Below are 25,395 nucleotides of genomic sequence, written 5' to 3'. Positions count from 1 at the left end.
GAACTTATATTTTTACTTCCAGACCCTTTTCCCCAAACTCTTGAACATCACTTTCAGTCCATAAAACCCATTCTTATCAGTGATGTCACTTGTGCATTACAACAGCCTAAGTGACTTCTGTGTTATCTTAGGCCCAGGCCAGTCCTGACGCCCACAGGCATTAAGTTTGCCTGTTATTCTCCCCAGTCCCTTATTCTGAGCACTGTTTCCTTTTTTTTCTTTCTTACAACTTTATTTTTTTAAAAAGAGAGTGATACATGTACAAATTTTTAAAAGCATTTTAGCATAAAAATATAGATTTGTATTTAAAAATCATTATGTTTAATCTTATGTTTAATCTGAGCACTGTTTCTAAGTCAACAAGAACCCATCTTATGGATGAAGCCGTATTAGACTCTGTAAAGATCTTCAGTGCGAAACTTCGTTAAGCTGTATTATAGTCAGGGGGCTGAAGTTAATTGTCATCAGAAAACTTTTTCCAAAATTGTACTGTGCTAATGAAAAATTGATGTGGGCCAGACTCTAGAAGTCTTCCTGGTCTAATGCCGGTTACAATAAAACCACATAAGATGAGTTTCCAGTTTCATTCTCACCTCACCCTTCTGTTTTTTTTTTTTTTTTTTTTTCCTTGCTGGCTATAAAGCCTGTAGGGAAGTCACCACAGTTGAAGAGAATGACTTTCCTTAACAGAGGATTGGTCATTAATCAAGGATATACCAGGAGCTATGCTGCCCTTATATCTCCAGATGAGCTCTAAGATTCTAGATTCAATCCCTATTACTGTTTTTTTTTGGGGGGGTTGTTTTGAGAGAGGAGGTGGTTTGTTTTGTTTTGAGGTGGGGAGAGACAAGATTTTGAATGGTATGTCTTGCCCTGTTCAGCAGTTTTAAAGTATATTGTGGGAAGATACTTGTATTTGTATATCATGTGATAGGAGTCACACAAAAACTAGACAGTACTGCTTGCCTATGTTTGTCGGACTCTTCAGTGGTAAATACTTGGCTTGTTATATGAAAGATTAGGTGCTGTTACTAACAGAAAACAGATGGGCTCTAATTAGCCCTGAAGGATCTGGTGCTTACAAGAGTGAGCTAGTTGCGTTTACAATATATGAAGTCATGTCAGAGTGCCCTGAGCCCCATGGGCCCAGGTAAGGGTGAGCAGAAATTTCACACTCTACCTAAGTTGCATTTCGTGGTGTGAAAGCCAGACAGGAAGAGCCTGAAGAAGCCACTCTTTCCTACCTTGTCAGCTTCTAGTCTCCAAGGAAAATAAGGCTGTCCCAGTGCAGGTGATAGCACACACTTAGGTGCTCACTGTCACCTTGTACCCAATTCCATGTCCTTCAAGTTAGACTTGTTCCTGTCATCCCACCAGTGCCAGGAGGAGCACTAGCTGGCCTATAGGCCAACCTACTTTCTGTCTAGAGCTCATGTTCTGTAGACCCTGCTGATTCTTATCTTTTTCCCCAGCTCCTTCACCAGTCTGCCTGGGTAGCTCTGCTTTTCCACATGAACTCACCGTTATCATTCGGCTTTCTATGGCTTCCTGCGGCTGCCAAGGTCAGCATACACCAAGGCAGCCTGAGAAGGGGTGAAGATCTGTTTCTGGTCATTGAGAAGCCCCATCTGGTCCATAATCTGGTTGTCTCCTCCCACCAAAAATAGTTAGAAGCATTCTCCTGAGCCCAGTGAAGGTCTAGGTGTACCTGAACTTGCTATCCTCTGGGGGTAGAAAGGACAGAACCAGACTCAGGCTGCTAACCAATAAGCCATTGGCTGAAGAGAACCAGGCTGTGCCTAGCAAAGAGCAGCTGGACATCTTAGTGAGGTTGGGGTAAAGAGGGAACACACACACAGGGCCCAAGCCTTTTCTCTGAACTGCATCCACGGAGCTGCACTCGGGAGCACGGACTTACCATTAACTCCCTGTTCCATCCACCTGAGCTCAGTGGCCACCTCTCTAGTCTGTCCATGTGTGATGTCCAGAGCAGCACACGGGAAACTAATCAGTGAGAAGAGCAGCCCTAAGACATAGTGGTCTGTTCTGAGGTGCACAGAACTGAAAAGTATCTGTGAGCAGACAGGGTCAGAAGTGTCTTAGTCAAACACCCCCACCTGTGGGAAGGTACCCATTAGCCTGCGCTTACCTTCTTTGTGTGCTTCCTTTCCCTTCAGCTTCAGGCAAAGAAAATGGCTTTGGATGTGGGTCTTCCTCCCAGATCAGCTGCTTTACACTATTTCTTTTCTTCTGTTGCCTTGTTTTTTGCAGCCTATGCAGCACAGGCTGGCCAAGTTTTTTGTTTTGTCACACCTTTCCTGACTCTTGGGAGACAGCTCCACAACAGAGGGCAAAGTCATACTTGGGCATTCCCTTTGAAAGGTCTGGGGCTGAGGAAGAGCCAGTCGTTGGTACTGGGCCATGGAAATGGTCACTGTTCCTTTGGCCAGAAAAGTTTATCTTCACTTAAAAATTAAGATTTTGATGCACACTTCAAGAAAATCTATTTTTCTCTTTTCTTCCCTGTTTTTGTAGGTTTCTAAAGGCTTCAAACGAAACCTGATAGGAGAGGCTCAATGGCCCCAGGTGAAGATGAGGATGATGCAGATGTGTCTGTCAACACAAAAGTCACATTCTCTGGCAGGTGGAACTCTGGGAAGCTGCTGCCCCCAGGGCTTGAGGCAGAGAAGCCCATACATCTGGAAGTTGAGGGAGGGCCACTGTGGAGGGCTGAGGCTGACCCTGGCTGCATCTCTGGAGTTTTCTTTTCACAGACCCACACTGCCAGCAAAGAACCAGTAACAGATAAGATTAAGCCTCCCTTCAGTGGCCCACTTCCTTCTGGCAATGTTGGAGACCTTTTATATTCTGTGGGAAGCCAAGTAAGTATGGAGGCTGCTGAGCTGGAGCTGTTGTTTGTCCATTTCCTTGACTGTTACCCTCTGCCCGAGTCACTATGAGGTATAAGCTGTGTCGTCCGGGTATGCATTATATTTCAGGCTCTCTTGGAGAGTTGGACCTTGAAGTTGGCAGAGGGTTCTGTGTGGTTATCTCCTATTCCCAAAGAGTCACTAAGGACCTCTTAAGGACAGTAACAGGTTCATCAGGAGCCTACTGTCTGGAGGACTAGAATCTGGGTCTCTTAACAAGGGAACCCCCTACCTCCATTCTGCTTCTGTTTAATGGTCTGAAAGCTTCTTTTAGGAGAGCCTGTTAAAACGTACTTGGTAGACGGCTGTGCGTTCCCAGACCAAATCCTCTTGGGACCTGAAGCTCCTTTCATGGGCAGCTGTCTCTGACCTCCATGACTGTGAAGGACAAGGCAGCTCCCTCTCTAGTGAGCCATGAGGGACGGGATCCCCCATGTTCTAAGGCCAATGCAAGGCTCTGAATCTTTTAAGCCCTTGTAGTGGGAGAGAGATCTGCTTCTTATGGTTCTGGCAACCTATTATGTTCAGCCTTTCACAGCCCAAGAACAGCTTAGATTTGAGCATTGTGGCTGCTCCCTCTGTCCTTGGAGACCCATCCTGTGAGAAGGCTCTAAACATGCCTGGGAGAGAGTAGTACCCAGAGTCCTTACAGAAAGAGTAGGAAGTTCATTAACGTCAGGTCAGTCTGGTTCTGAGTCCTTACGTTAGTTGCCCTATCTTCCTTTGTGGTTAGTTACTCACTGAAAATTAAAAATCCAGAGTGAAGAGGAACTGGTTTTTGCTGAGGGACTCATTTTGCCAGAGTGTACCAGTGCAGGAACTGAACAGGGTGCACCCCCCCATCCCCTCAGTTAATGATGATGGAGACTGACTTTGTTTTCACTGATATTCATCCTCCCCCCTCCTGCCCCTCAATCGTGTGAAGACAACTGTTCATTAAAAACAAGAAGTCTGCTTATTTTCATCACTGTTCCCTTTCCCCCTTGTTATTGTAGATGGAGGAAAACAAGCTTCCTGCCTCCCAGGACCTACTTCCAACCGTTAAAGTCCTTGGAACTATAACTGTTTGCTCAGGACTTGAAGCTGACAGTGAACACTTCCAGTCCACAGTTGATCCATCTCAGGTGTTGGGCCTCAGCCAGCAGCCACACATCGCAGATCTCCCTCTCCTTTCACAGTGGAAGTCCACGGTGAGCCCAGGTGCTCCTCAGCTCTATAGCAGAAGCATCTCTGCCTCCTCAGTGGGCAGCAGTCTCCAGGATCACCAAGAGAAGGCAGAACCTCAGAGTGGCTCCTTTGCCAACGTCTCTCAGGAGATGACTGTACCCCAGGGAACCCACTCTGTGGTGGGGGCAGGGCCTCAGCTCCAGTGGTCAACACAGCCTGTGGCCTCTGGCGGTGATGCTACAGGCCTGGGTAAGAGACACCTGTCCTTTCAGGCAGAGTACTGGGCCTGTGTGCTGCCAAATTCTCTGCCTCCTTCCCCTAACCGCCACTCCCCACTGTGGAACCCAAATAAAGAGTATGAAGATCTGCTTGACTACACTTATCCACTGAGGCCTGGACCTCAGCTCCCAAAGTCACTTGAAAGTCATGTGCTGACTGACCCTGTCATGCAGGACTCAGGTATAGACCTGGACAGTTTCTCTGTCTCTTCAGGAAGTACTCTCAAGTCACCCACTAATGTCTCCCACAATTGCTCATCAGTGGAGATGCCTACTCTGCCATTTTCTGGAGACAGAGAGCCATGTCTTAAGTGCTGGACCTTGGAAATATCTCAGAAACAGATTGGCACAAATGTATCTTTCTGGAACCAGCTTTCATCTACCCCTAGAGCCCCAGGCACTGAAGGTGCTTCTTGGGAGAACAGAGAGGCAGCCCTGAAGGGCACAACAGAGGACTGTCTCCCTATAGGCATGAACCTCAGTGTGGGCTCTCCCCAGCTGAAGATGAAGGAGAAAGAGCCACCTTTTCCAAGAAAAGAGAGGGAGAAGAAATACAGACAGAATGTTGGGTGTCCGGCCAGTGTGAAGCCTGGATGGCCATCCGAAGAAGAGATGGGAAGTGATGAGGAATACCTTGCTCTGCCCACTGACTCAGGTCTCTAGTTTAGTATCTTTCTCAGGTGTCAGTCCCTCCTTTGTGAACCTACCCACTAGACCGGCTGAGGAACACAGGACACTGCAAGTCTCAGACAGTGATGATCCAGCTTCCCCAACATTGGACTCCAGCCAAAGGCAGCATCCTTCTGGTACTACCTTTCAAGTGGGCCAGAACCCCTCCTTCAGGCATTCTATCCAGCCCTAGGATTCTAGAGGCAAAAGTAGTCTGATGAGCAGCCAGACCCTCAGGGTCTCTTCAAAACAACTGAAAACTCACCCCTCCTCAAAAGCTGTCAGACAGGTGGCTGTTGTCAGAGCCAGTAGCTGGAGAGAAGCTTCCCAGGAAAAGAGAAGAGCAGGAGAAAGCTTCTCTAGTGCAGTGTGTGCAGGTAAAAATGTTCATGGAAAAGCTTCTCAAGGAAGCAATGTTTCCCCAGCCCACCAACAGCATGTCTCAGCACTCTCAACATGTATGACCCCAAACTATAGGTATCATTCTCCTTTAATGATTGCAAGAAGCTGGCAGAGACATTAGGTAACGTGCAGCAGCAGTGTCCCTGCGCTTTGGTAGAAGCTGATCCAGTGTTCACTATAGCTCAGAGAGTTGTAATTTACTCTTTCATGCATCTGCTTCTCTGCAGAGAACGTTCAATGGTTGGTAACGGTCCTTGTTCCTTGGTAGTTCCACTCTCACCTTCAGGACTGTATTCTGAGCCTGGTTCTGGTATCACATCTCACTGAGACAGAACCAAGCATGGCATTCATTATCCTGGCAGAGGTGGAGACAAATGACCATGTGAAAGAAAACTCTAGGAATTTTGGATGGTAAAATGCTGGTATTTTAGTATTTTAGCCTTCAAACAAGGTAAATAGCAGCTCAGTCGGGTGTACTGAGTAGACTTCTTTTGTACTGGGCCTGAACATGCCTCAGGTAGACAGACTACATCACTGAGTTCAGTCCAGCCCACCACTTGTTCTTTTCTCCACAGACATTTTGCTGTCAGCTGGAAGAGCTGATCTGCTGGTTGAATAATGTCACAGACGTCGCTGACCTCAGTGCACCACCCAGGGCCAGCCTTGCAGGTCTCAAGTCTTCTCTGCAGCTTTACTGGGTAATGTGTAGTCCTGGCTTGTTCACCCACAGGGATGGGAGATAGAGTACTTTTACAGAATAAAATCTCAAGTAACTAGAATTTTGTAGCTTAGTTGACTATTTTACCTGATAAATCTAATTCTCAGTGTTGAACAATATAAAGTACACGGTAACTTCTAAGCGAGGTAAGAGGTTAATTACATCCATTGGAACTAGCAGTGCTGTAGAGGAGCATGTTAACACTGTGCTGACCATGTACACTGTGCACAGTGACTCTTACCTATGTCCATATGCAAAACCAACCAAATTCATTACAGCTCCAATGTCAGCAAACAGCAATGCCAACTCATCTAAGACTCCCTCCGCTAGAGATGTAAATAATATGTTCAATTTATTTATGAGCAAAAAATAAAGTATATTCTGATTAATGGGCTGCATTGTTTAGAATACATATTAAACAAAGTAGCAGTGTTTTGCTGGCTGACAATCTCAAAGTTTATATTTTAGCTATAATTATTATGGGATGTTTAGTTGGCTTTTTTTTTTTTTTTTTTTTTTTTTTTTTTTTTTTTTTGTGAGTAGGATAAAACTGTGGGCCTTGTTCATGTTTTACTACTAAGATAAATGACAAACTTCCCCAGAAGTCAAGACAAAATATAAACAGCCATAGAGAAGAAAAACAGTGGATTGCACACAAAAATATCCTGAATCTTAATGGCTCAAGACAAGGATGCACTTTGTTCCCTCATTACTTTGTGAGTTTGTTGTCACCTTGTTTAGTTATATCCTTGTGGCTTTAGATTACAACTTACCAAATGGTTCTTGATAGGAGAGTTCCCAGAGTGATTATTCCAAAATTTTGAAATCAAATTCAAGGGAATCACATAATATAAAAAGCAACTCTATTCTTAGAACCCAAGGTCTATTATATAATTTTTTACTTAATTTAGGTTCTATTAAACTTTCTCTCTGTGTGGTTTCCATCCCCCATCCCCAGCTTATTGCTGATCTTAAATGCTGCTAAAGTACTTGAGACTCACTCTCTCTCTCGCTCTCTCTCTCTCTCTCACTGAGAAATTAATTATAGGGCTGAACCTAGGGGTAGTTCAAGACAGACAAAATAAAGACTCTCAGTTGGTTATACACTGTGCCTGAAGGATATATCTGGTGGGTTGCTGCATAGGGTCTACATGGTGTCAACATATTATTCAATATATACATATACATATACATATACATATACATATACATATACATATACATATACATATACATATACATATACATCATATACATATACATATACTTATACATCATATACATATACATATACATATACTTATACATCATATACATATACATATACATATACATATACATATACATATACATATACATATACATATACATATACATATACATATACATATACATCATATACATATACATATACATATACTTATACATCATATACATATACATATACATATACATATACATATACATATACATATACATATACATATACATATACATATACATATACATATACATATACATATACATATACATATACATATACATATACATATACATCATATACATATACATATACATCATATACATATACATATACATATACATATACATATACATCATATACATATACATATACATATATTTATACATCATATACATATACATATACATATACATTTACATATACATATACATATTCATATACATATTCATATACATATACATATACATCATATACATATACATATACATATGCTTATACATATACATATACATATACTTAAACATATACATACACATATACATATACATATATACATATACATATACGTATATATATACATATACATATACATAAACATATACATATACATATACATTTACATATACATATACATATACATATTCATATACATATACATATGCATATAGATATACTTATACATATACATACACATATACAAATACATCATATGCATATACATATACGTATACATATACATATACATATACATATGCATATACATATACATATACATATACATATACATATACATATACATATACATATACATATACATATACATATACATATACATATACATATACATATACATATACATATACATATACATATACATATACATATACATATACATATACATATACATATACATATACATATACATATACATATACATATACATATACATATACATATACATATACATATACATATTCATATACATATACATATACATATTCATATACATATACATATACATATACTTTATACATATACATATACATATAAATATACATATACATATGCATATACATATACTTATACATATACATACACATACACATATACATCATATACATATACATGTATGTATGCATATACATATACATATACATATACATATACATATACATATACATATACATATACATATACATATACATATACATATACATATACATATACATATACATATACATATACATATACATATACATATACATATTCATATTCATATTCATATACATATACATATACATATACATATACATATACATATACTTCTACATTTACATACACATATGCATATACATCATATACATATACATATACATATACTTATACATATACATATACTTATACATACACATACACATATACGTATACGTATACGTATACGTATACGTATACGTATACATATACATATACATATACATATACATATACATATTCATATACATATACATATACATATAGATATACTTATACATATACATACACATATAAATATACATCATATACATATACATATACGTATACATATACATATACATATACATATTCATATACATATACATATACATATACATATACATATTCATTTTCATATACATATACATATACATATACATATACATTTACATATACATATACATATACATATTCATATACATATACATATGCATATAGATATACTTATACATATACATACACATATACAAATACATCATATGCATATACATATACGTATACATATACATATACATATACATATTCATATACATATACATATACATATACATATACATATACATATACATATACATATAAATACACATACACATACACATACACATACACATACACATACACATACACATACACATACACATACTCATACACATACACATACACATACACATATACATATACATATAAATATACATATACATATATTTAAATAAATCTGCATAAGTCGTGATGTCATTTGAGGGCGGGGCCTGAGTGTGTTTGTGTCATTTTTGTGTCAAATGTGACATTTTTGTGTCAAATGTGACATTGTTGTGTCATTTTGTGTCATTTTTGTGACATTTTTGTGTCATTTTTGTGTCAAATGTGACATTTTTGTGTCATTTTTGTGTCAAATGTGACATTTTTGTGTCATTTTCAGTCAAATGTGACATTTTGTGTCATTTTTGTGTCAAATGTGTCATTTTTTGTCAAATGTGACATTTTTGTGACATTTTTGTGTCAAATGTGACATTGTTGTGTCATTTTGTGTCATTTTTGTGTCATTTTGTGTCATTTTTGTGACATTTTTGTGTCATTTTTGAGTCAAATGTGACATTTTTGTGTCATTTTTGTGTCAAATGTGACATTTTTGTGTCATTTTTGTGACATTTTTGTGTCATTTTTGTGACATTTTTGTGTCATTTTTGTGTCAAATGTGACATTTTTGTGACATTTTTGTGTCAAATGTGACATTTTTGTGTCAAATGTGACATTTTGTGACATTTTTGTGTCAAATATCACATTTTTGTGTCATTTTTGTGTCAAATGTGACATTTTTGTGTTATTTTTGTGTCACTTTGTGTCAAATGTGAAATTTTTGTGTCATTTTTGTGTCAAATGTGTCAGTTTTGTGTCATTTTTGTGTCAAATGTGACATTTTTGTGTCATTTTTGTGTCAAATTTGTCATTTTTGTGTCATTTTTGTGTCATTTTTGTGTCAAATGTGACATTTTTGTGACATTATTTTGTCAAATTTGTCATTTTTGTGTCATTTTTGTGTCAAATGTGACATTGTTGTGTCATTTTGTGTCATTTTTGTGTCAAATGTGACATTTTGTGTCATTTTTGTGTCAAATGTGACATTTTTGTGTCATTTTTGTGTCTTTTTTGTGTCATTTTTGTGTCAAATGTGACATTTTTGTGTCATTTTTGTGTCATTTTTGTGTCATTTTTGTGTCATTTTTGTGTCATTTTTGTGTCAAATGTGTCATTTTTGTGACATTTTTGTGTCATTTTTGTGTCAAATGTGACATTTTTGTGTCATTTTTGTGTCATTTTTGTGTCATTTTGTGTCATTTTTGTGTCATTTTTGTGTCATTTTTGTGTCAAATGTGACATTTTGTGACATTTTGTGTCAAATGTGACATTTTTGTGTCAAATGTGACATTTTGTGACATTTTTGTGTCAAATATGACATTTTTGTGTCATTTCTGTGTCAAATGTGACATTTTTGTGTCATTTTTGTGTCATTTTGTGTCAAATGTGAAATTTTTGTGTCATTTTTGTGTCAAATGTGTCAGTTTTGTGTCATTTTGTGTCAAATGTTACATTTTTGTGTCATTTTTGTGTCAAATTTGTCATTTTTGTGTCATTTTTTTGTGATTTTTGTGTCAAATGTGACATTTTTGTGACATTATTGTGTCAAATTTGTCATTTTTGTGTCATTTTTGTGTCAAATGTGTCATTTTTGTGACATTTTTGTGTCATTTTTGTGTCAAATGTGACATTTTTGTGTCATTTTGTGTCATTTTTGTGTCATTTTGTGTCATTTTGGGGTCATTTGAGGGACCATATGGAAACCTGCTACTGTAGAAGCTTCCGGAAAGAACAGACGTGAACAGACTCGACAGAAGACATGCAGCAATGGCCCTACTGCACGATCTCTCAAGGTTTCTACTAAGGAATTTCATTTTATTTTATTTTGAGGTAGGATCTTGCTGTGTACTCTAGGCTGGCCCAAAACTCATGAATTTTATTCCCCAGCCTTCCAGGTGCTAGGTTATTTAGGTGTTGTGGTTCGAGTGAGAAATGTCCTCCATATTTCTGTACATATTTGAACGTTTGGTTTCACAGCTAGAGTTCCTATTTGGGAAGGTCATGGAACCTTTAAGAAGAGAGAGGGAGGCATATGTAGGTCCCTTAGGCATTTTTTTTAAATCTTATCCTCTTGAAAATAGACACCATAATTAATCTGCCTAAACAGGTGTTATTATCAATGGCTCAGACATTTCTAGAGTGGTTGAGAAATCATCAGATGTAAAGTAAAAGTGTCTGGCTTTTTTGGAGACTCAGTTGTGTCATGTGATGTGTTTCTGGAAGCTGTTTGTGAGAGGATGTTTTACTGAGGCAGAGGCTTGAGAAAATGCATGACATTTGGAAAGAGTACATGTAGAACCCAGGCAATGACGGGTGGTCTTGCATCGGTTCACCTTTTAATGCTTTGATGGTCTTCACTGATGGCGGTCTTGCCTTGGTGTGCCTTGCAACACTTTTCTGCTCTTTGCTGATCTTCACTGGTCGTGCCTTTGTAGAGAGAAATGTATAAAATACTTCTCGTAGTATTGCAACTGGTTCTTGCTGCTTCTGCTGGATTGAGCTGCCACCCCTGATTCGTACTTAGCGTGCTATTGGACTGGACGGCAGGTATCCTGACAACTGAGAGTGGAATTGCCACAAATGACTACTTCTAAACAAGCCCACAGCACCTTTTTCCTATAGACCCTTTTCTTATCCCTACCTCGGGTCATTCCAGAACCCTAATTAAATAGGTGGCACCCTACATCAGGCATCATTTTGTTAGGCCTGGTTCTGCCTCCCGTGCTCCCAGAAATAAGACTCAGACCAAAAGTGTATTGACAAATGCCTTGGCCATATAGCTAGGCGCTTTTCTGACTAGATAATAACTAAAGATAACCTGTTTATTTAAACCTATATTCTGCCATGCGGCCGGTTACCTGTGCTCAGAGACCGTGCATCTGCCCGTCTCATCAAATCTCCCCCGTGAACCTCCCACTTGATTCTGTCTCAGAATCCTCTCTGCTTCCTGGAGGCCCTACCTCGATTTTCTGCCTAAGCCATAGACCGTAGTCTTTTTAATTTACAGGCGATGCATCCATACAGTACACAGGATGTTCTCTCTACACAGGTGCAAGAGTAATTGTTGCTTATGAGCTCAAGACAAGCATCAGGACTGGAAATTATGACTCATCATTTTACATCTTTCTGAGTTCTTCCTCAGGAAGGGAAGCCCAAAAAAGTCTATGGAGACTTTGACCTGTGCAGGGAAAACATGGGTCATCTCAATCACAGAGATGTGACCCATTAGGAGAATCTGCCACGGAAGGCATAGTTGACAGCACTAGGTATCTACTTCTGAGTATACAGCCATGTGAACAGAGGCCATGTTGCCTTAGAGTGCACTGTCTAGATGGTTGAATAAGGCAAGGGTTATGGCGCCAGTTATGTTATGGGACTGTGCTCGCTTGCTATGGGACTCTCTAATAATCATTTGCTTCACAGACTTCCCTTTGAGACGGTGAAGATTTTCTCAGAACAGTGTTGGAGTCTGAAGCTTTTCCCAGTCTGATTTTTCCTTGCTACCTCACAGGTACTGACTGACCCGTGCTTTGGCCTGAGCATTGTCCCAGCAGGTGCTGATATTTACCCCCTCATTTACCCCCCTCTATCCTTTACAGGCAATTCTCCACATAAATCTCTTACATATCTACTTCTGAGCATCCTGACACGTGTTCGGAAAGTCCAATGACTCAAGTGTCCCACAGCACTTTTGCGATGTCTACTTGATCCTGCCCTGTGTTGTTGCCATTTTTCATTTACTGTGCTGGACAGAAGGGACTTTAGACGTCAAGCTAGGGGTAATAAATGCTGTTTGTTTTGAAAATCTTCTAAATTTCTCTTCCTGAGAGTCCTAGGAGCTGAAAGTTGGACATGAAGAGCAAGTTTCCATTTTTACTCAAGTGCTCATGCCTTAGTCGGCCAGCTCTGTTGTCTGGAGCTCTCTATTGCCCCCTTCTTTCACATTTTGTTCTTCATGTCTAAGAGTCTGTTCTTGCTCTAGTTATTTATTTTCTTTCATACACTGCTTTCAGCCTCATGAACGTAACCCCTCAGCTATTCAAGGATGAAGCGTCCGTTGCTTTTCTTGTTGCTGCAACTAAATACCCAACAAGAAACAACTTAAAGGTGGAAAGGCTTTACGTCTTGTTCACAATGTGAGGACACAGTACATCAAGGAAGGGGAGGTATAGAGACAAAGATGGCTTACAGCTATGGCTGCAGGAATTTGAGGTGGCTTGTTCAAACCTAAGAAGGTCTAGAAGCAGAAAGTGAGGAATATTCATATTAGTGTGGCCCCTTTCTCTTTTTTTTCTCTTTTTATTTAGACCTCAGGCAGTGAATAGGTGCTGCTCATATTCTGTTGTGGCTCCCTCCCTGCTCAATCCCTGTTAATCTTGTTTGGACATACACTCGCAGACTTGTTCAAAGGATGCTGTGCTGATATGAAGGAAAATGGCACCCGCAGGCTCATATATTTGAATGTTGGATTCCCAGTTGGTGAAACTATTTCAGAAGGATTAGGATGCATGGCCTTGTTGGAGGGAGTGTGTCACTGCAGGTATGCTTTGAGGTTTCAAAAGCCCACACCGGGCTCACACTCCCTCTCAATCTCTCTGCCTTCTGCTTGTAGATCAGGTATAAACTTTCATCTACTGCCCTGATGCCCTACCGTGATCCCTAGCGTGATAATAATAGACTGACTCTGCGAAGCTGTAAGCAAGCCCCAAATGAAATGCTTCCTTTTGTAAGCAGCCTTGGTCATGGCCTCTCTTCACATCAGCAGAACAGTAAGTAAGACAGATGTCTTGATAAACCCCACATATTTATTTAGCCAACCAAGTTGACAATCAAAATTACCCATTACAAGTTTACCTTTGTCCTCTTGACACCAAACATATCACTTTAAAGCATGATATCAAAGACCCTATCCCCCAAAACTTATAGTTTATTTTACAATGTAAAATGAAATCAGTCTAACTTCCAAAGTCCCACAGTCTTAACATAATCTCTTATGAGCCAATAAAGTAAGAAAACAGACTGTATTCTTTTTATATAAGACCAACACATACACATTGTGAACATTCTTACTTAAACAGAAGAATTGAGGCACAGCAAGAGAAGATTAAAAGTAAGACTGAAACCCAGCAAAGCAACCAATGAGCCTCATATGGCTCCATGTTCACCAGTCAGGGCTTTTGTTGGCATCACCTGGGCTCCAAAAAGTTTAGGTAGCCTCAGCCCTCCTGATCTGTTTTCTCTGTAATATTTCTCGGGGACAGCTTCCGTTGATATTTGCAGCATGCAAATCAACCTTGCCACAGAAGGCACGGCCTCGATGATTTTCTGAAGTATTGGCGGTGAGAAGGTTCCCCTGTCAGCTCAGGCTCTGCCCTGGATCTGTTAGACTGCAGCTGTAGCGATCTGTGTGCCTTCACAGTGGAACCCCAGAAAAATGCATCTCTAGGCATCTGTTTTCCCTTAGGATGTTCTGCCTATTATCTTCAGGCTAAAGGGTGAACTCTTACTGCATTGCTAGCGCATGATGATTATCCCAGGAAAGCTTGGCCAAAGGAAGGACAGAAACCATCCGCAGAAGGCATGTGGATGCAGCTGGATTGAGGCTGGGGCACAGGATACTTCCAGTGACCTACTGGGAAAGGGGAGGAGAACCATGATTGGGTTGATGGTAGACTCCAGCAGGAAAGGGTGTAAGGAACTTGGTGTGGCCGGCTGGCTGGCTGCAGCAGAAGCAAAGCAGAACCAGATGATTTGAGTTCCTACCTGAGATTTCCAGTGGGCATTAGTGTGTCTTGATGCCTCTACCCGAGGGAGATGGCTGTGTGCTTCTCGACACCTTCGCATGAAGTAAAAAATGTCAATAGTCAAACTTTACTGTCTAGAAGTAACCCTAGTGAACCTGCAGGAAACAACTTGTGATGATTAGTCCTAAAAGATGTAAAATCATCTGGGGGATGGGGCTCCTGATACACCTATGGGGAATTACCTTGATTAACTAGAGTCAGAAGAAATGTCCGCTGTGGGTGGCATTCCACAAGCTTAGCTCAATAGCTTGGTCTGGAATGCATAAAAAGCAGAAAGATGGGCACAAGCATTCTCTTCTTCCCAACAATGCAATGTGAACGCTCGTTTCCAACACCTGCCTCCTTGACTGACCTGCTATAAACCGTGAGTCGAAATAAATGCTCCTTTTCTTACATTGCTTTTTATGAGAGTATTTTACCCAAGCAGCCAGAAAAGTAACTGAGACAGACTTCCTGTCAAAATCTTCACGCGATCCTCTTGCTCTAGCTATGAGCTCTTCTTCGCTCTCATATTTTATGGATTTTGTTCAAATAGAGAATTTTCTATCTGTGGCAGTGAAATAATATAGATGTATATGGTATGTGACAATGTCATTAAAGCACCCTAAAGTCTCAGTAGGTCATGGAAGACTGAACCAGAGGCTTTCCACTCATCACTGACACGTCGCCTACCCCAGAAGACATTAGAAAGAAGAATCTGCCCCCGGATTCCAGAGAAGACGCCCTTTCTGGCTTTCCATGTTGATTAAAATTTCAAACCAGGTGTCTGAACATCAGTGTTATGCATCCACAGGCATTTGTGAGGTCAGAGACTGAACGTAACAGCGATGGTAAGATTACGGGCGCCAGGCCCCATTCCAGGACAGAGCATTTCTAGAACATGTGCTTGTCAAATGTCTACTGGGATTATCATTGATACCTTCATGTTTCCTATCATTAATTTGCTTATCAAAGATTCTATATAGCATTTATTTAGTCCCCACTTCCTAACTGAAATAATTCACGTTTTGGGAAGCCAGATAGTGGTGGTGGAGGAATAACTTGCTGATTTCACCTTGTTTTTTGTTGTTTGTTTGTTTGTTTGAGCCAGAATCTCATGTAGCCCAGGATAGACTCACTAAGTAGCTGCGGTTAGCCTTGAATTCTTCCTCTACCTTCTCAGGGATAGAATTGTAAGTGTGTGCCAACACACCCGACTCTATTTCTCCTTTCCACTTTCTTCTACCTACTCTCATTTCCTATAATCTGTACTATTCATTACTTTATCTATACATCTAACAAATTTGTATAGAGATAATTTTTGTTGTTTCTCTTAAATGAAGAAAACCTCAGTATAATAGTCCTTGGAGCAAAAACTTTAATGTCGGCCAAAGCAATTCATTTAGGAACCTAAAAGTGGATGCATAGTTACCCCAGGCTTGCAATAGCAACAAAGAAATGTCAAGCCATTAATTAAAATGACTCCAGCTTCCCTGTTGGAAACAAGTGGTTAGTCAGTCAAGATCTTTGTAAAAGGAAATGCTACACAATAGGGCTTTAAAACCCAGCTACAAACACAAACTGGGGATATGGAGCCACTGAGATATGCAGGGAGTCTGTGCCATGGTGGTCACACAAGACAGTGGCTCTTCAGCGGCCCTGTGGACTGAAGCCCTTCCCTTTCCCTGTGGTTTCCTGTGGGCCAATGAAAGCTAATCACTGTCTGTTCACTACATCTGCTCACTGGTCACAAATACGGGGGGGGGGGGGGAACTAAGATGGAGGGGGATTCCCGAAGGCAGCACACCTACAGGACTGAGCAAAAGAAATGTGGTGGTGTCACTAAATTCTAGGGCATTTTGCTAGTTAATAACAGGTACCAACTCTGTACTTAGCAACCTTAGACTTCCTAAGTGTTTGTTGGTCTCTTTTCTTTTAAGGTGGAGTCTCACAGTGTAGCCCAGGCTAGACATAAACCCAACAAAATCCTCCTCCTCTGAAGCTCTGGAGTTCCAGGTGTGAGCTGCGACGTCTGGCTCAGGATTCTGGACGACCGTAGCAATTCTTAAAATAATCCTGTCGTATTGCTTCCTTCTGCTTTTCTTTATGTCCCTCTGTAGTTCCTGTGGGCGTCCTTCTGTCACTGGGAACCTTAAATTGCTGCTCATTTCCATCATGTAGATATAGACCTGGGCACGGGCACAGTGTCCGTAAGGTTCCGTTGTGAAAACGACTTGGCTTTTTCCTTGTCTTTGTTTTGGATAAGTGGTCTCACTGTGTTACCCACGCTGGTCTTGAACTCCTGGAGTCAAGCCATCTTTCTTCCTCAGCCTCCCGAGTGGCTGGGCGCCTGCCTTCTTTTCATGAGCTGTTGTTGTGTCTCATTTCTGTTCCCCTTTCTGCTGAGAGATCATTATTTTATTTTTATTTTTTATCATTATTTTATCAGTCTTATTCTGTAGTCGCCTGGGCATTTCTTTGCTTCCTGGAGCATTGCTTTTCAATGCATTTTCAGTCAGTTTCGTGGTTTGATCCTCTGGTGATTTTTCTGGTGTAGTTGGGAGTTTTTAGTAAGAGTTTCTTTAAACTGGGGTTTCTTACAACGAGGCCTGGCATGTCCTGAGCTGCTGTCAGCTGAGTCTTTCTTTTGTCCCTGAGTTCTTCCTGAGCCCTTGGCTGGATTCGGTGAATCTTCCTGTCTTACGCAGAAAATGCCGCTCCTGTGGCGTGAAATATCCCACCCATCCAACACGCAAGGCCAACACGAGAAGCTGTTACCATCTGTCAGCCCATCTCTTTCCTATCAACCTTCAACACTTTCCCCTCACTGCTGGAGAAGAAACGGCCAATATCTAAAACGTGCACTGGGGTTTTGACAGTTGTATTGTGCTGACTTTCCACGGCTATAACGAAGTGACAGAGACGAACAATGAAAGAAAATGAAAGTGGAATTTTGGCTCACAGCTGTAGGTTCAGCCCGAGGTCAGCTACCCACACTGGTGTTGGGGCCTCAGTCAACGCAGTGGACCACAACTAGGGTACAGGGCGAAGAAACTATTCACCTTATTGAGGCTAGGAGGCAAAAGAGAGTAAGAAGAAAGGTCAGAGTCCTGATACCTTCTTCCTGGGAACGCTTCCAGAAGGTCACCGAGTAGGCCGTACACTCCATGGTTCAAAGACTTCACAGTATCACAAGGGACTGGGGACTAAGCCTTTAACACATGCCTTAGATACTTCTCCGGCCTGTCACATGCGTAAACTCAAAACCTGTATCACTTTCAAGGTCTCTTGGTCGCACACGTCACACTCCCCCTTTGACCTTGGATAATTGCTAATCTGCTTTTTATTGCTGTGGACAGGTTTGCTTCTTCTAGAGTTTTGTATGAATATATAAAGGAAGGACTGTGTGGCTTTCATTTAGTCGTGTCTCAGGATAAAGATCATTTTACGTTAAAAAGTGTTATTTATTCTCTCCCTCTCTCCCTCCCTCCTTCCCCCCCCTTCTCTTGCCCTCTGTGTGTGTGTGTGTATGCATGTGTGTGCGTGTGCCTAGTGTGAGTCTCACAGCATTAGTGAGGAGGTCAGAAGACTGCTGTGGGAGCCCATTGTCTCCTTCTATCATGTGAGTTCTGGGAATTAAACTCAGGCCATCAGGGTGGACAGCAGGTACCTTGATCCACTTAGCCAGCCAGACCCCAAATAGGGACAATTTTAAGCACACCGGAAGTAATGACAAGCAAGCATACAATCTACAGTTTATAAATGGAGGAATGAGGGAGTTTGTGGGCAGCAGGTATTATTTATCAGAAACTTCCAAATGGAATCTCTCTGTTTCGTCTCCTTCTGTTTCCCAGCCGCTGTGTATCGAGCAGGCGCCTCTCAGTGAGTCCACTGTGGTGGTGTCCATATTTCCCAAGAACCCCCTCTTTGTGGACTCCATTTTGTTCCTGTTTTTTGAACTTCTGATGTCCCTCCGATGACAGCATGCATGTGCCCATTTATGTGCAGGTACGCGTGAGATGGCTAGAAGGCGTAGTCAGGGGTCATCTTTAAGTATGCCATCCATCCCTTTTGAGACAGGATCTCTCATCGACTTGGAGATCATTAACGATGTGAGACTGGCTGGTCGTGAGTCCCAGGGATCGTCCTCCACTTCCAGTGCCCCTGCCTGGCATTTTTACACGGGCTCTGGGGATCAGACTCAGTTCCTCATACCCTTCAAGGCAAACACTTTCTCAACCCAGCCATGTCCTTAGCAGGATGGTGGCCTTTTGGATAGCTGGGCACCTATTGAAAGCAAAGGCGTCACTAAGATGGCTCAGTGAGGTTTCTCCAGCACTCACCTGAAGCTGGCTTCAGTGGGAGGTAGAAGTTTGGGTCCCGCGACATAGGCTCAAAGATGCACGGAAGCTCAGGAATGGGAGTCTATGGAAAGACAGGAAGAGAACAGCATCCTGGGAGATATAGGGGAGTAACAGGATTCTAGAAAGGTCAGATGCTGGGATAAAGATCCAAAATGGAGGATGAAGGCCAGATAAAGGTCTGTGTGTGTGTGTGTGTGTGTGTGTGTGTGTGTGTGTGTGTGTGTGTGTCTCCATGGAATAGAGGGATGGTTCCTGTGAAGAGTCGTGGTTTCTTCTAGAGGATCTGGGTTTGATTCCCAGCACTCACACGGCGGCTGGCTCCTAGAACTACCTGGAACTCTAGTCTTGGCGGATTTGATGTTCTCTTCTGGTTCTCCTAGTGCATCAGGCATGCACGTTACACACAGAAATATGTGTGAGCAAAACACCCATATGCAGAAAAGAAAAATAAACGTAAACATCATTAAGAAGTTTAAAAAGCCCCCATTGAGAGCAATCCCTCGTCTTACTTCTTTTTGTCTGCTGCACAGTTACATACCGTAGCGATTGTGTTGGAGTCGGAGAACAATATTAACTATCAGTTCTTTCTGCTCTGTGGGTCGGAGGGACTGAATTTAGGTTGTCAGGTTTGGCGGCTAGCACTTTGACCCACCGAGTAATCTCGCCACCCGTAGTTTATTTTTCTTCCCAAGATAAAAGGATTGTTACTCTCCAAATGCAGCCGAAACCATTATTGCCCTGTGAGGCTTGTCTCTCGCTGGCGGGGCTGGGAAGACCCAGTACCAGACGCCACGTTGGTGCTGTGAGTCAGTGTGCCTGGATAGCAGATGATCCACAGAGAAAGTTTTAAATGCTACCTATGCTCCAAGGAGTCTTTAGGCATGTAAATCTTAGTTACAGCAAGCTGTGTTGTAAAGGAAATGTTTTCACAGAGATAACTAGTTTAATCTACAGCCAATAGAGGTCATTAGCGCATACTGCTCAGGCTTGGGGCCCATCAGTAGAAGATGTTATGGTGAGATTGGAGTGGAGCCAGGGGAGATGAAGTGAGTGATGAAAGGCTTTGACAAACAGCCCTTCAGGGAGAAGTCCCCATTAGCTCACAGGAGAGGGATGTGCATACAGCCCTTCAGGGAGAAGTCCCCATTAGCTCACAGGAGAGGGGTGTGCATACAGCCCTTCAGGGAGAAGTCCCCATTAGCTCACAGGAGAGGGGTGTGCATAGACTGAATATCAGTCTTCACAGTATCGAGGGATGCTACCTTATTGACACCGAGTCTCTCTTCGGTGTCCACAGAGGGCAGTATTGAAGACGATGAGTTTAAAATGCAGAGGAAGGGATTTAGGCTGGTCCTCTGCCAACCCAAAGGTCGGAGAGCCCACTCCAAGTACCGAGGAGGCCATGTCACCGGGGAGCAGTGTGTTCCCAGTGTTTTCTGGTCTTTCTGTTTGCTGGTCTTAGCTCATGCAGACCTGACCATCTACTTCCAGCCATTTGCATCCATTTATATTTGTAAACTGATCCAAAATGAGAAGCGTCTCCAGGCCTGTTCTGAAGAGGGTAAAGTAAGGCAGCAAGGCAGAGTGTGGCCCATCCCGTAAGAGCAGTGTCAGTCCATCCGTGACAATGGGGTCTGGAAACAGGGCAGCTGACAAGATCCTTGTAGCTCTCTGTGACACTTGGTATAACGGGGCCACACGTCGCAGGGATTGAGGGGCGGGTCCTGATAGTCAGCATGTTTTCAGGGTTGTGTGGACAGCCCAGAAGGAACAACCAAGGCAGAGAGAAGAACTTAGCCGCCAGGGTTAGTGCAAGAAACTGTGTGTTGTCTGGGAGGTGAGGGGGCAGGCAAGGCGCCATTTGCAAATAATTTCAAGGCTGTCTGGTAGAGACGAATTGATAATGGGGATTAGAGGGCAAGTGTGAGGGCGAGGAGCACAGGTTACCTGGACAGAAGGTCGAGTCAGAAGGAAGCAGTTAGCAGTCATTAAAATGATCCCAGGGATTGTGGCATCTGGTCGCGTACAGAATGTTTGTGCAGAGATTAAATTTCAGGGGGAAAAAAAAAACCACTGGAGGAAGAATTTCTGAGCTTTTGTTTTTCATCCCGTTGATCAGATAAGACTTTCTTTTAGAGATAGTAATTTAGCCTAAAGCCCAAACTGGCCTTCAATGTGTAATGCTCCTGCCTCATGGGAACTTGAATGGTTACTGGTCCAGCTTTGGTCTCCTCAGTTCTGTGGCTTGCCCTGTGTTCCTTGTGAATCTTGCTGGAACGAAAAGAACTTACTACATTTATCCGCTTCCTAGAGGCCTCTGGACACGACAGGCAGTCACTGCTATTTACTATGTCTTTAAACTTCCGTTTATACGTTTTACAGGGCTCTTCTAAAAGATTCAAATACCTCTCAAATAATAATAACAACAACAACAACAACAACAATAATAATAATAATAATAAATGAAAACATAAATTTAGCAAATATAAAAATTTCCAAACATTTAAGCACTACTTTATACATGACTTTCCATATGTGCATATGCACATATATATATGTATATAAATGCTCAAAACGCTATAAATGTCCTAAAGATAGAAAGGTGCAAGTGAACCATGGGAACCCTGCACACACGAAGCAAGCGGTGGGTGTGGCCGTGCAGTGGAGACATCCCAGGGTGAATTAATAAAGGTGCCACCTGGTTTCTTCTCAGCCTCACCGGAAAATGCTGCAGGGCGGGGTGGCAGGCAGTGAAAGGCACCACAGCTTGATGATTGTGAGCATCCTCAGGCGAAAAGATGTAAAATTAGGAACTTGTGCTGGAGGCTGGAGAGTTGGCTCGTGGCTCAGAGTGTGTGCTGCTTTTACAGAGGATGAGAGTTGGGGTCCCAGTATCTGTTTCCCTTGGCTCCCAACATTCTTTATTCCAGCCCCAGGGATCTGACCTCCTCTGGCGCCCCTGCTGGGTATTTCACTCATACACACAAATCTACACACGGTTAAAATGAACAGTAAAGTCAGGCGTGGTGGGGCACACCTTCACTCCTAGCTCTCTGAGGGCAGAAGCAAGAAGAGCCCTGTGTTCGAGGTCAGTCCGGTCTACATAGTAAATTCCAGGACAGCCAGAGCTATGTAGAGAGAGACCCTGTCCCAGAACAACCAAATAAAATAAAGATAAAAATAATAAAAAAAGAAGTTGCACTGGAGAGTTTAATTCATATGAATTCTGGAGTAGAAAAAATGGAGATTATACAGATTTTGTGAAAATTGTCAGGAGATTAGGCATATGTGAGTCTCAAGACACAGAGGCTAAAGCTCACAGATCCTGTCTAGTGATGATGTCATTTGGAAGCTTATTGGAGCATCAGCCTCTCAGCAAAAATCCAGGGAGGTGAAGGCTCAACTCAAAAAGAGCAGTGATCACAGCTTTTATCGAAAGGGAATGTATGGGAAACCCACAAGGTGTTTGAGGAAATCATTTCTGCAAAAACATCATCAAACTGAAATGGATGGAACAGGCTCAGAATGATAAGGTAGTTCTAAAAAACGTACCAGCAAGAAGCAGGTTTCTTAAAAAAAAAAAAAGAAGATCCAGGGTCTGGAGAGATGGCTCAGTGGTTAAGAGCACTGACTGCTCTTCCAGAGTTCCTGAGTTCAAATCCCAGCAACCACATGGTGGCTCACAACCATCTGTAATGAAATCTGGTACCCTCTTCTGGTGTGTCTGAGGACAGCTACAGTATACTTATATATATTAAATAATTATTTTCTAAAACGTTCTAAAACAAGGCAGATCCAGAGGGTGTAACTAACCTAGCCTGGGGTTTATGTTCTGAAATTATATCCCTATTATTCATCTATTCTTTTTGGAAGAAGCCTTATGTTGCAGGCTTTAAGACTGGCATTTTTTCAAATCATTTTTATTGTTAGATGAGGTCTTACAGTATAGCCCAGGCTGGCCTAGAACCTGCAGTCCCCCTGCCTCGGCCTTCTGCAAGCCAGCATCACAGACACGTGCCACCACAATGGCTAGCGACTCTATTTCCATTTTCCTTTTAAAATGGGCATTTCTATATGTGCTTGCCTAGAACTGTTCTTCCATGGAGCTGGGAATCACATGACTTGTCTTTAGTTTTATTAGACGGAGGGAGCACACCCGAGGGGCCTCATCCACAGCTGGGCCTGGTGTGGAGGATGCTGTTGGGAACTCAGCTGAGCAGGCTGTGGTATGGCGTGAGGTTTTTGAATTCCGTAGGAGAGAGTGAATATTCTCTGCAGGCAGGAGTGACAGAACAATGGGCCCAAAGGGTAAGCTGTGATTGACAGTCTACAGGGAACCCCGGTATCTTCATTCTCTGCTTTCACCCCTGGATACTCTCTTCCTCTTGTGTGTGGAGGGGACTCATGGCTGGCTTCTTACAAGTCAAATATGGTACGGGACATATATGGATGTGTGCATGATTATGTAAGACCTAGACCCATCTTTCCTTTCCAGGGTGCTCTCCTTAACTGGGTTTGAAGGAACAAGCTTCCATGTTAACCATGAAGAGTGGACAGTGCCACACAGTGAGGCGCCTGAGGCAGTTTCCAACAAAGAACAGGGAAAGGAGGCTCTCAGACTGACGTCATGCAGGAAATGAATGTTCTAAGGCATAGGAGCCTGGGGGCAGAGGGAACCTCAGGAAAAAGCAAAGCATATGGCTGATGTGGGAAGGCACGGAAACAGTGGACCAGCACTCAAGGAAACTGGCCCAGAACTGTGCAAAGATGCGTCGAAGCCTAGGTTAGCTTGTGCTCCTTTTGGCCCTGTTGGTAAGGGTCTGACACAGAAGCCGGGGTTGTTCGTGGAAGACTTAGGCACACAGACCTGCCTGGCCCGGGCATCAGACTGAAAGAGAATCTGGGGTGCTATAGGAAACCGTCCAGATGCCCATCTGTGCCGCAAAGAGACCCAACTGACCAGAAATGAGTATTAACTAAAGTGATGAGCCCAGTGTGGTATCAGTTTTGTTTACAGTTGCGATGATTAATCTACTTTAATGGAGAAAGTGTTCATTTGGCTAAAATTCCAAGTTAGAGCCCATCATTGTGGGGCGGTCCAGGTAGAATCTCCTGACAGCCATCTGTATCCACAGCCAAAAGCAGAAAGCGAATGAAATGTATGTATGCAACTTGTCTCCCTTTCTTTACTCTTATACTGTTGAGGACCCAAACCGAGGGGATGGTGCCGCCCACAATGGGCTGCATATTCCACCAACCAACACAATCCATCACAGCTATGACCAACCTGGTCTAGACAATCTGCTTACGGGGACTCTCTACCAAGGCGACTCTACTTTCTGTCAAAGTAGAGAAAACTGTCCCGTGCACCTAAGCATAGTACTATGTAAGAGTCAACACAGTTGAATCGAATTGCCTTTTAAATTAAAATGGCGATCGATCTTCACTTTCTACAGTTCAAGGGGCTACTGCATGGAGAGGTCTCTTGTATGGCTTTGTGAGACCGCGAATCTCCATCCGTCAGTGTCGGTTTGGGCTGTTTCCAAGTGTCGACTGGTATGAAAAAGCCACCGCATGGAAATATTTACATATTAAGTCTTTAGGTGCATGTGTTTTTAGTCTCTTGGACAGGTTTCTAGTGACGGTTGGATAAGTACACGCTTGATTTTAAAGTAAATAGATGTGGTGAATGATTTTCTAATTCTCCATTTGTGCCTTCCAGTGAAGATAGGAACTGTGTACGAATCTCTTGTTCACTTGCAGCTCATACAGGCGTCCACCGGCTTTTCCCCGTTCTCCCCCTTCATTCACTTCAATGTCCCCAAATTACTTATCCACAAGCTGTGTGCACCCGGTCATGTCTTCAGAGACACGCAACCATGAGTAGGTCG

General features: G+C 42.1%; 2 protein-coding genes across 2 annotated transcripts in view; both read left to right on the top strand.

Moving 5' to 3' along the window:
• Positions 1-2,576: 2,576 nt before the first annotated feature.
• LOC308433626 (centrosomal protein of 68 kDa-like) lies at positions 2,577-13,027 on the top strand (the record flags this gene model as incomplete). The annotated part of the gene is given in 7 exon segments (XM_080933729.1): positions 2,577-2,882; positions 3,926-5,022; positions 5,024-5,234; positions 5,238-5,323; positions 5,325-5,421; positions 6,022-6,144; positions 12,869-13,027. Coding segments are annotated over 7 exon segments (2,079 nt in total).
• Positions 13,028-19,159: 6,132 nt separating this feature from the next.
• LOC308433625 (angiogenic factor with G patch and FHA domains 1-like) overlaps positions 19,160-25,395 on the top strand; it is a gene marked incomplete at its 5' end in the record, with an annotated part of 29,293 nt that continues 23,057 nt past the window's right edge. Inside the window, 2 exon segments of the mRNA XM_080933728.1 lie at positions 19,160-19,268; positions 20,802-21,065. Of these exon segments, the coding sequence (XP_080789854.1) occupies positions 19,160-19,268; positions 20,802-21,065 (373 nt within the window).

Source organism: Micromys minutus (assembly GCF_963924665.1).
Source record: "Micromys minutus genome assembly, chromosome: 20".
Classification (NCBI taxonomy): Eukaryota; Metazoa; Chordata; class Mammalia; order Rodentia; family Muridae; genus Micromys; species Micromys minutus.
Note: the sequence above shows the minus strand (reverse complement) of the source record. Positions and strands in the feature narration are given on the sequence as shown.